This window comes from Pleurodeles waltl, chromosome 3_1, assembly GCF_031143425.1.
Source record: "Pleurodeles waltl isolate 20211129_DDA chromosome 3_1, aPleWal1.hap1.20221129, whole genome shotgun sequence".
Taxonomy (NCBI): domain Eukaryota; kingdom Metazoa; phylum Chordata; class Amphibia; order Caudata; family Salamandridae; genus Pleurodeles; species Pleurodeles waltl.
Window position 1 is genome coordinate 654,110,717 of NC_090440.1, and position 12,496 is coordinate 654,123,212.

The 12,496-nt window shown below is 45.6% G+C and overlaps 1 protein-coding gene across 1 annotated transcript in view; it reads left to right on the forward strand.

The window, feature by feature from the left end:
* The window catches only part of LOC138284421 (uncharacterized), a 68,542-nt gene extending 59,241 nt beyond the window's left edge, over positions 1-9,301 (forward strand). The window contains exon 5 of the mRNA XM_069223166.1: positions 5,366-9,301. Coding sequence (XP_069079267.1) covers positions 5,366-6,202 — 837 coding nt within the window. The 3' untranslated portion in view covers positions 6,203-9,301. The remainder of the gene's footprint in view (positions 1-5,365) is intronic.
* The last annotated feature ends 3,195 nt before the right edge of the window (positions 9,302-12,496 follow it).

The following is a 12,496-nucleotide window of genomic DNA, read 5'->3' on the forward strand; positions in this document are numbered from 1 at the left end:
CATTAATGCCCTTCACGGCAAGGCCATCACCCCTACCCAAATCTACCCGATCTTTCCTGAAGAGAAAGTAACAGCAACATTTTGATTTTGTTTCTGAACATTTTAAAACCCTTGGCAAACAGTTTGGGAAACATTAAGGTAATTACCTTAAGCTAGTTTAAACAAATTGAACAAAAACATCTGGTTTACCCCAACCGCCCATGGACTTTCAACCAAAACATTTTTTTAAGAGGTAGGGCAGATGGTGTGGGTGACAGTCTCACACTTAATGACAGGATGTGATGTACCCATAACTTGTCTGTAGTCTCACTGCATTAGAGTGTATGTTTGGGACTCTACATTTATCTCAGAAATGGGAGCTCGGACTACCAATCAAAGATAATAAAAGAGTAGGATGAAATCGAGATCAAATGGGAGATCCACAGCAAGTAATTCAAAGGGTTGTTGCTAAAAACTGGATAAATAAAGAAGAGAAGAACAAGGTGGGACAATTCCTAAAATCAGACAAGATGGGTCCACCAAGACTATTTGAAGGTATTTGGTACCTGGGGAGTTGTCTCTGCACACAGGAGCGGAACAGAAGGGGCACTGTCAAGTGGTTGAACAATCAACACCCATCCACCTTGGCAAACTCTTCTGGTGCAATGATCCGCTGTTAGTGCTTGTGAAGGGTGAGCAGGGGCCAGACCCCTTGCAAAGTTGTGCAGGGCAATTGCCCGCTTTGTCCATGTCTTTATATGGTTTTGAAATTGAGCAAAAGCCAAACTAGAGATCTGGGTTATCCCTAAGTGTCAAGTACACATAGAATCTTCAAAATATTTGGGATGTAAATTGCACAAACACAATTTTAAAATTTTAAAATTTAATTAGTGTTTCTTTAACATATGGCACTGTTTTCGCCTTCATATACAATTAGATCTCAGACTGAACTGGTAACCAGTTACCTTTTGATACCTAGTGATTAATATCTACCATTCTTACACTGATTTCCAGGATGAAAATCTCGGCAGAGCGAACGGTCCCTCCAAGCCCAGTTTGCTTTTTGGTCTTCTCTTCTGCTTTCTGTAGAGGCCACGTGGCACTAGTGAAGATGGTGTGCTACCCCAATGATAGTATTATTTTGCAAACCTTCCCCTGCTCGTCCTTCATTCCTTCTTCAGACATGCAACACTTCTGATTTGGTCGCTGCGGCGCCATCGGGAGCTCTTTCCACTCTAAAGCTAACTGTGACTGCGGGTGGATTAGGTCTTCTGGACTTAGAATGCTATTATTCAGCTGCAGAGGTTCAATGGGTGGCTCTTTGGCTTTCTGCCCACCTCCCTGCATGAGATGGGGTTTACCAGTAAAGACTTTTAAGGAAGGCTTAATGCAGTGCTCATTGTTTCCTACTGACCATTCTACGGATCACCATCCGGGGTTATCATGCATGGCGTTCTCTTGCCTTGCCAGAACCTGTAAACTCACTGACACAAAGAAACCCTATGCTCCTGCACTACCTTTGCTAAGCCTTCCCACTCTCACAGAATGGCTGTGCTCAGAGCAACTCCATCAGTGGCATGTTGCAGGTGTCTTAAAATTGGGGACTTTGTTTCTGAACAGTGAGCTACTAAATTTCCAAACCCTTGTGGCAGACTACCATCTTCACCCTGGTCAACTCCTTACGTACAACCACCTTAAATAATCATTAAATGCCCTATTTCATGTCTGCCACCTAGCACTAACCCTACAAGAGGTGTGCCAGAAGCTCTGCACCATAGGAAATGGTGGCAAACTGATAGAATGGGTGTACAGACCTATCCTGCAACATGGAAACCACTCCAGGTCTTCTTGTCATACTACCTCAGTGATTGATGTAGCCAAACCTCTGCAAGATATGGACCAAAATACTGGACTTTCCCCACAAAGTATCCCACAGCTGTCACTTTAAGTAAATTCATAGTGCTTCCTTGTGAATGTATTCTGCCCGTTGCTTGCCATTGGCCTTGTGGTTTGCAACTCACAATTTGTTGCTTTCAATTTGCTGGCTTTATTTGTTTTAGGCTATGCAGCTTGAATTCGTCCCTTCCCTTGCCAAAACCTTATTTACAGTATCCTGCCAAGTGCTCCCTTTCTGTAAACAGGCCTGTAAATCTTGTTCTTATCTTATCATATTTGCTGTGCATTCAAAGAACAAAGTCAAATGTCAGGCTCTGTCTTCAGTGGGAGCTTAGTGTTTACTTTCCTTTCTCTGACTTCAAAGTGAGAGGATTTATGCGACAATCTTGCTGGATACTGGGGTTAGGAAAGAGTTTTTTCTATCACATGACAACATTTAAATAGACTTCAGAATATATCAGAATTAGAAGTACAAATCAAGCACATTTTTGTTAATTCTGAACTGTGCTGTAAACAAATACCTTTACATGATTAAAACAAATCATTGCATTAGGTGATGCAATTTCCACACATCATCGTCTGTGCACAGAAAAGTTTGATTTGAAAAACTGTATATCTGTGCAAATGTAATGGTCATTTCAATCACAAATGTGTTGTCTGTAATGGCAGTGTGTTACCACACCATGCATACTCCACTCTGCTCTGCACCACTCCACACCACTGCACCCTACTCTGTATCACTCCACTTTACGCCACTCCATGCCACTGCACTCTTCTCCATTCGGAACCACTCCACTTTATGCCACTGCTCTCTATGCTACTTCACACTATGCCTCTCTACTCTGTACTACTCTACTCTAAGCCACCGCACTTTACGCCTCTCTACACCACTGCGCTCTGCTCGTCTGCACGCCATACCACTCCAGTCTAGGCAACACCAATCCAATCCGCACAACTCCACTCCCTGCCACTCTGCAACGCTGCACTGTACGCCACTGTACTCTAAGCTAATACACTCTATGCTAATGCACTTTACTCTGTAACACTCAACTCTATGCCCCTGCACTCTATATCAATACACTGTACATCACTCTAATCTACTCTGTACCTCTGCGCTCTATGCCACGGCACTCTACACTACTTTACTCTATGCCATCACACTCTATGCCACTTTATGCAACTCCACTCTAACCTGCACTTCTCCTCTCTAAGCCACCTCACTCTACTGTGAAATAATCTACTTTATGCACTGCACTCTGTGCCACTGCATTCTATGCCACTGCACTCTACCCTGCACCTCTCCACTCTATGCAACTGCACTCTACTCTGAAACAATCTATTCTACGCCACTGTACTCTATACCACTCTGACCACTGCACTCTAGTTCAATGAACTCTACACCACTGCAAGCTGACACTCTGCAACACTGCACTGGCCGCCACTATACTCTACACCACTCTGCTCTGTACTACTGCATTCTGCACCAATATACTCTATGCCACTGCATTTTATGCCACTCTACTCTGCCCAATGCCACTCTATGCAACTGCACTCTACACCTGTGCACTCTAAACAACTGCATTGTATGCCACTGCCCTTTACTCTGCACCACTGTACTCTATGCCACTGTTCTCTGTACCACTCTACACCACTGCACTGACACTCTACTCTGCAACTCTGCACCACTCTACTCTATGCCACTGCACTCTAGGCACTATACTCTACTCTACAATACTCCACTCTGCACCACTCTACACCACTGCAATCTATGCCACATGAGTCTACTCTTCACTCTGACACTGCATCACTCTGCATTACTGCACTCTCTGCTACTCTATTGTATGCCACTCTACTCCACTGCACTCTATGTAACTCTACCCTATGCCATTCTATGCCACTGCACTCTGCACCAATGCACTCTAAACAACTGCACTGAATGCCACTGCCCTCTACTTTGTACAACTGTACTCTACGCCACTGCTCTGTGCCACTGTACTCCACTCTACATCACTACACTGACACTCTACTCTGCAGTGTTGCACTCTCCACCACTGTACTATACACCAATGTACTATATACTACTGTACTCTATGCCACTGTATTCTATGCCACTCTACTCTGCATCACTCCACTCTACAGCACTTTGCTCTACTCTGCATCACTCTACACTACACCACTGCACTCCCTGCAACGTGTCTATTCTGCAATCTATGCCACTGCACCACTCTACACTACTGCTCTCTCTGCCACTCTATTGTATGCCACTCTACTCCACTGTACTCTATGCCACTCTACTCTGTCCCATGCCACTCCACTCTAAACCACTGCACTCTACACTAATGCACTGTAAACAACTGCACTGTACTTTGCACCACTGGGCTCTACGCCACTGCTCCTATGCTACTCTACTCCACTCCCCACCACTATGCCACTAGCTTTAAGCCATGCTGAACAGCAGCTACTCTGGTGTATAACATGGCTAAAACACATTAGCAAAGCCAATAACTCTTTCGTAGATGAGACCTATTGCTTTGCCAGTGTTTGTCAGTACTATGAGGTACCAAAATACCTGAAAGAACTGTGAAAAATACAATTACATCATAATAAAGGCTGCTACAAAATGTGCAAATACATTTTGGTTAAAAAATAAATAAAAGTGCTTCTCAAATACAGATTTGAATAATATACATTTTTTTAGCACTAGGTATAAACTGTATAACACTCCATTAAAACCACACACTCCACAGCTCACCTTGGAACACCATTACAATACCTCTCTAAAAGAAATATCTTTGCCACCAGAAAACTTCAAGTGACTCCTTTTAGTAAAGTCAATGCAGGTTTTCAAGCCTCTTTGTATTTGCAGATTTACCAGTTGCCCACATTTGCATGTCTTTAGGGAAGGAGACCCCCTGGCAAGAAGGCCTTTTCTTATCTGTCTGCCCCTTCCTCCCTCAGAGCACAGGAGACTCCCTGCCTTCCAGCCCAGCTGGGGAAACTCATCTGCCCGTAATTTCGCCCTGCCTCCGTTGCCCTTTAGGTGAAAGGCTAAAATTACGGACAAATGCCGTCCGTTAATTCTTTCATCACAGACAATGGACAGCAGGTCGAAATTGCGGACAGTCCGTGAAATTTACAGACGGGTGGTCACCCTAGTTCAGCACTAAGAGTTTTGCAATGCATGCTGGGATTGTAGTTTTCCACTCCCTCTTACAATTGATTAACATTGATAAAATCTTCACAGTATTATCCTTTCATACCTCCGTTAGCTGGATGGTAATTGGAAGGGTGGCTTTTCATGCAGAGAATCGTCCACATTGAAATCTCCACTAGATTGTTGCTATAGAATAAGTTTTGACTGAGCACCGCATTCTGTGCGCCCCATCCGGCTTAGTTGCATGAACGTTGTGGCTTCAAATGTATGATTCAAAGGAGTGTCTAAAATAGTTTCTCATCTGTGTTCCGTAATACTTGTTTTCTTGTTTCACAGATGGAGCAGGCCCATAGCAGCGGGGCTGCAAATAGCACAGGCTCTCTGGAGAGAGCATCACTCTTCTGTGCCACAGGCTCGAGCACTGCATCCAGCCCTATTGAGCTGGCTTCCAAGGCAAAGACATCCAGCCGGTTCTCACTGTTTTCTCCTCCATCATGGAATGGCAGCTTTGAGCAAGATTCCATACCACCATCTCGCACAGGCTCCAAAACGTTCCTTGGCTACAGTCGAAAGGGACACCCAAAGCCAGAAGAGATGGAGGACCCAGGGTACAGGCCGGAGCACTTCCAGTTTTCAGAGCCAATCATAGGCCGGGTGACAGACTGCATCTACCTGGGAAACATGAACGCAGCCTACAGCGGCCGAGCGCTCTGCCTGCATGGCATTGACAGCATCATCGACATGAGCAGCTTACCTGGGAACCATAGCCCAAGTGTGGTCCCTTGCACCTGCTCCCGTGGCGGGCGCCACACTTGGTCCCGACTGAAGGTAGCCATCCAGGGGCCACCGGAGAGTGAATGTGCTGCCTTGCGTGTTCGTGGCTTTGGCGATGTCAATGACTGCCTGGAGGCATCTGCAGAGAAGAAAAAGCGGGTATTAGTTCACTGTCGAGATGGCTACTCACTTGCACCCACCTGTGTCATCCAGTACCTTATGGTGCGCCGCAGCATGCGACTGCTGGCAGCCTATGAGATGGTGAGGGCCCGCTTCCCTGTTAACATCCGCCAGTACCACCAGGAACTTCTGGTTAGCTTGGAGCAGTCGCTCTGGCCTGGAGAGACTGACCCGGACAGTTTTAAAGGAGTCCTGTCACGGAAAACAGCCTGGACGTGACCAGGTGGGAAATGAACTGCATGGATGGAGTATGTTGAAAGTACTAATTCATGGGATAGCTATTTCCCTTTTTTTGGGCTTGCTGTGTTCGCTGTGTCGGTGGGGTGGTGGAGAGACACAGCTCGGAATACGTTTGTTTTCTAATTTTAAATTCCTTCTCTTCCCCTTTGCAAAAGGAAGATTTGTTAAGTGAACCAGATTATAAATGGTGAGCATGCAAACCAGGCTGTGCATTACCAGTCAAGGTGCACAGCTTCACAAACTCCACACAGTCACACTCTGGGCTGGTGGGGGGTTGATTGTTGAAAGATTTGGATTAGGCTCTACAGGAAGATTTGCCTTCCTATCCCATGCCCCCTTCAGGTGGTGTCTTTAAGACTCTGCCTTTGGAAGTCCTCTACAGCGGTGTAAACTTATCAGCCTGTCTGTCGGAGGACCTACTGTTGAACAGTTCGATTCTGTGTCCCATTGCCCTCTCTACTAGGTGTGATAGCACTGAATGTTTGGATATCAGCCAGCGTCGGATAGACTGAGGCCTCTTATTAATATATGTCATTTGATAACCTGCCAAACTGGGCCGCGAGCAAGCTATTATTTGAGGGTGAAGGGATTTTTACCCGCAATGAGACTATCGTCCATCATGGACCACCGCTCAATGGAGCGCCTTGACATCATGGTTTGTTCCTTGATCCCTTCTTCAGATGTAAGCATTAACAAGTGCCACCTCCAGTGCTGTGCCTGGCACGTCCATGGTGGCAAAGGTGGCTGCTATTAACATAGCAATCCCTTGCCTGGATAGAGTTCTGCACTGCCCTTTGGCACGTTCCTTGCCAAAGTGACTCCGTAAGATGCTGGCAACGTCCCTTAATTTGCACTTTATCTGAAAGGGTTGTGCAAGACTGGTGGCCTCATATAACTGTACATAACGCTATCCAATGTGGGGACTGTGTTTTCTCCTTCAGCATGCAGTGAGTGGAGTAGGCTTAACTCATAGGGTCTTGCTGGGTCTTCTATGAAGAATATATACGCGATCAGCCTGACTGAAAGACTCTGTTCTGTGGGTCTTAATACGCTGTTCTGTCAGCTCTGCTTCCTTTCCTGAGCTGGACGTTGAGTGGATGAGCTGGAGGCATCTATGCAGGATCAGCTCCTCACTTAGCCTCGGGTTGACGGACAGCTGTCTCCTCTGCTCTTGTGAAGTGTGTTTGGGCAAGGAACTGCCTGGCCGGCAGACGTGCCTGTCTGTTAAGCATGTTGTTTAGAATAAAAAAAATGGGAATGAAACAAAAAGAAACTAGCCTCCATTCTGAATGTACAAATTTGAAAGCAAAGCAAAGGCCAAAATGTCTCCACGCAGGTATCACTGCGTGCATTACATAATTTTCAGAAACCTTATACTGAGATATTACATTTGTAATGACATACACACATTAGAGCATATTCCTTAGGGCGTTGTCCATTCTTCTGGTCTGGAATTGCTTGGATGTGGGCTAAGATGTGAGCAGTCAAACAGTAACCGACAGTCCAGGTGCACGCATTGGTGCCTTACCGTTTCAGTACCGTCTATGGCACTTACTCTCTGTGTTCACGTCCCTACTCACCATTAGCAATATATACCCTGTTTGGACAGTGGGTGCCGTTTCAGACCAGAGGTAAATGCCCTTTCTGAAGATTACTCAAACTAGGCAGTGGGTCTTCTTTTACTGCCATGGCCAATGTTTAGGCAGTGGTGAAAGTACCATTATGCACCCTGTGCAGTGAAGACAAGGTGGACAGTTCAGCATAAGCAATTCCCTCACTGGACTGGCAGCTCAGAATCTTTGTGCCGCAGCATTTCTAGACAAGGAAACATTATGGGCGAAGAGATGGGAATGACCAGAAAACATGGTTGTGAAGTGGAACCTGAAGCCCGCCTGTGGCAATGCAGATCAACACTCTGTCTAGCCCCAGACAGAAAACGCGGAGTCGAAGCCAGCAACCGGTCCTGAAGCTGGGTGGCGAAGGGTCCCGCAGGCCCGGTAGAGAGGATAGGTTTGTATGGCGCCCCAACACAGGAGAAAAAAGTGCAGTGAGATGAGTAATGGTGAATGAAACTGAAAATGGGATTGCACTTTGCTGTCACTGGAGTCACAACTTTTGCAAAGACGTGCTCTGCAGTGGTGGCGAACTTCCAGTATTGAATAGACATAGAACTCTTATGGAACACTGCCATTGCAGCTGTTAAGAAGTGGGTGCGGTAACCTTGCCAGTCACTGCCATTGCTAAAGTTTAAGCATCCTGCCCAGTTCCACTGTCTGTCCCCTGAGCAAAATGCTCTTATCACTATGTATAGCTGCCAAATTAATACATTGCCCTTATCTCTCACCGCCAAAATTCTGTTGTTTGTGCGGAACCCCTTACTAGTCTCTGAGATTAACAATTAGTCAGTCTACACTGTGCTGACGTGCAGCTGACAGTATTGACATGCATGTGGAAGCCCCGTGCTCCTCTGTTGGCCAGTCCTTGTTGCTGCTTTTTGAGTGATCAGGTGCTTTGAACAGAGGAGCCTTTCTCTTGGACGGATGGGCATTTTAACTTGCAATTATGAGCTAACGGGCCTTTAAAAATCCTGCCAAAGCCCATTTCCATGCTTGCTAACTAGAAGCTGTAGAGGAACTCTGACCGCGAGAGAATTGACAATTCTAGCTCTTCTGAAATGCCTTAGTTGTTCAACTAGAAATATCAGAAATGAAAGAGCAGAGCAGATTTTTCAGTAGATGGTTGTTTGTGCTACACATTGCCCCCACCCTTTAAACACCTTCCAAACTCCCAGTTCTTGAGTGAGGTGTGAAAGGTTCGGAAAAATAAAAGGCCCGTGAATGTCAGGAGTGTAGGTATCTGTGCTTACGGAGATGTTTGCATGACGGTGATCCTCCAGGAAGCCCACAGTTCACTGGGAAATCGAAACTGCATCTGGTTAGCCACCTAAGTCCCTCGTGTGTATGGCTTGTTGGACAAGCCTGTTGTAATTGTACTTTTTTATTGCTAATCTTGTCTGTTTTGTTACATCATAGATGATCGACTCTCACCGGAAACAAAATAAAATAATTTTGCATCTAATTTTTGTCTCTTTTCTTTTTCCCCTTCATTGTGTGACCTAAATGGAAACCTGTCAGCTGCAGGGTTTCCTCGGAGGCAGGGAGGTGCAACAAGCTTTCTGAACCGTTGGGGTTGAAGAATTTGAGAGCAGAGAGCGCCTAAACTCTGTAGCTGCAAATAGTTGGCACTACAGGTATGTCAGTAATCCCGCTCTCCCGTTTCTGTCTTACAAGCCAGCTTTTATGAACTACATCTGCTGCATCTCTGCAAGGCATCCCACCAAAATCCACACGTCTTCCTACTGCACTCTGCAGACCTGCACTGGCTTCACAGATCTGTCCTAGCTCGGTAGGACTTGTGTGACTCCACAGGAACAAATAATTGCTTCAATGGACAACTTTTCAGACCCCAGCTGCAGGAGGCGGAGCACTGAGTCCGCCTCCCAGAGGAGAGTGTCCTTGGACCTGTCATAAGCAGGGAACTTATGTCCCCGACTGTACAGAAAGCACTCATGGCTGGCAAAATGACATGAAACCGAGCAAAATAAAAGATCTTTCAGCTGGTTTGTATCATGTTTTGTTTTTGTCATTTTTTTAAAATTAAGGTTTACATATAAAACAGAGTTGTCATGTTCAGCTATCGTTATTAATTACTTTGCAATCTATTACTGAATACCCCTCACTTAAAACTGTAACTCCCTGTTTGCATCATGCGGTTTAGCAAGCACACGGTGACTGGACATGGGCGTCAAGTATCAGTCAGTCATAAAATCTTTATTCGACTGTATAAAAAAAAGCCAACAATTCTTACATAGTATATAATAAATCCAGATAAATAATTAAAAACCTCAATAGAATGATCAAATGTATTAATAAAAAAGAGGTGAAGAATTGTCAGTTCAGTAGGATTTCCTAATTTTTAAGACTGAGCGGATAAGTATTGATAATATTAAACTTTGATCAGACAGGGCATTAGCGAGAACCCATTCTTGTGTGATTCAGGCCTCGCTGTTGTCTTTACACCTTTTGTGTAGGTCCTTGTTCTTTCTTTTTTTTACTTTGAAATCTGTTGTGCTGTTGTACCTGCCAGTCGAATACACAGAAAGAACAGAATGCCCAAGAACATGATGCTTAAGGGGGCCTTCAGCAGTTCAGGCTGAATACTTAAATGCCTTATGTGGATAAACCTTCACTATACTCGCAAAATATGCTGCTATTTCCCTTTTGGATAGGTCTTGTGTAACCACAGATACCACTTTCCTTCTGTGAACATCACTGTGTTTTCCTCTATATATTTGTGACATGGCAGCCTTTATAATCCATCAGCATGATTGAGATATGCTTGTTCTTGCACAACTGGGCTTAAAATCTAAGGCTTGCTGGTGGAGAGGTCAAGCTACCCACGTCCTTTTACTGAATGTCAGCGGTCAGCACAAACTGCTACTTGAGCTTTTAACACACCACGAACAGTAGCATCAACTCCTACATCTCTCACCTTGGAGCCAAAGGAGTTCCAGTACATATACCAAAAGATTATCGGATCGAGGATGCAGAGTTTCATTCATATTCCATGACTAGTTACACATTTTTTCCTTTTACTCCAACTCCCAAGCCAGCATGTAGCGGTCCTTGTCTTGTAGCCTACATTTGCTTGCCTAGTGGGTGCATATTTATTATTCTAGATTTCAGCTCCCTCAATAGAACAGAGACTTTTGAGACCGCTTAAGTGACCTTGTTTGTGTAACACCACCGTTGACTTATTGCAGGCTACCTAAATTAACATGTTGTCGACAAAATGATCCCATAAGCCCGTTCTCTGCTCACCTCGTGAAGTGGACTCGCCATTACCACTGCCCCATATGGTTTTCCCACTTTTAAGAACGAGCGTTCTTTTGGCCTAAACATCCACAAATGTATAATTCTCACGTTAAATATTCACCCCAGACACAGGCAGCTCTTTGCTTGGTGAAATAGCATCAACTATCCCTTGTTACTGTTTAGCTGTTGTAATTATATGCCATCTTCATTTCTTCAGTGGTGCTGAAACAATGTTCAGTGTAAGGCTGCTGCCATTAATGTCATATCACTAAAGACAAAGGGATGGTGAAAACTCCAGGCATCACACAAAAACCAGGCATAACCAATATGACACCTAGCCAGAAGGAGAGTGATAAAGGTGTGTAAGGAAATGCCTCCTTGGCATGGTTACCCCCTGACTTTTTGCCTTTGCTGATGCCAAGTTATGATTTGAAAGTGTGCTGAGGCCTGCTAACCAGGCCCCAGCACCAGTGGTCTTTCCCTAAACTGTTCCTTTGTCTCTACAATTAGCACAACCCTGGCACCCAGGTAAGCCCCTTGTAACTGGTACCCCTGGTACCAAGGGCCTTGATACCAGGGAAGGTCTCTAAGGGCTGCAGCATATCTTATGCCACCCTAGGGACCCCTCACTCAGCACTCCCCTCAGAGTGCCATGCCAACCTCACACTGCATGTGGCATAGGTAAGTCACCCCTCTAGCAGGCCTTACAGCCCTAAGGCAGGGTGCACTATACACAGGTGAGGGCATATGTGCATGAGCACTATGCCCCTACAGGGTCTAAGCAAAACCTTAGACATAGTAAGTGCAGGGTAGCCATAAGAGTATATGGTCTGGGAGTCTGTCAAACACGAACTCCACAGCACCATAATGGCAACACTGAAAACTGGGAAGTTTGGTATCAAACTTCTCAGCACAATAAATGCACACTGATGCCAGTGTACATTTTATTGTAACATACACCCCAGAGGGCATCTTAGAGATGCCCCCTGAAAACATACCCAGCTTCAAGTGTGGGCTGACTAGTTTTTGCCAGCCTGCCACACACCAGACATGTTGCTGGCCACATGGGAAGAGTGCCTATGTCACTCTGTGGCCAGGAACAAAGCCTGTACTGGGTGGAGGTGCTTCTCACCTCCCCCTGCAAGAACTGTAAAACACCTGGCGGTGAGCCTCAAAGGCTTACCGCCTTTGTTACAGCACCACAGGGCATCCCAGCTAGTGGAGATGCCCGCCCCTCCGGCCACTGCCCCCACTTTTGGCGGCAAGGCTGGAGGAGATAATGAGAAAAACAAGAAGGATTCACCCCCCAGTCAGGACAGCCCCTAAGGTGTCCTGAGCTGAGGTGACTCTTACTTTTAGAAATCCTCCATCTTGTAGGAGGAGGATTCCCCCAATAGGA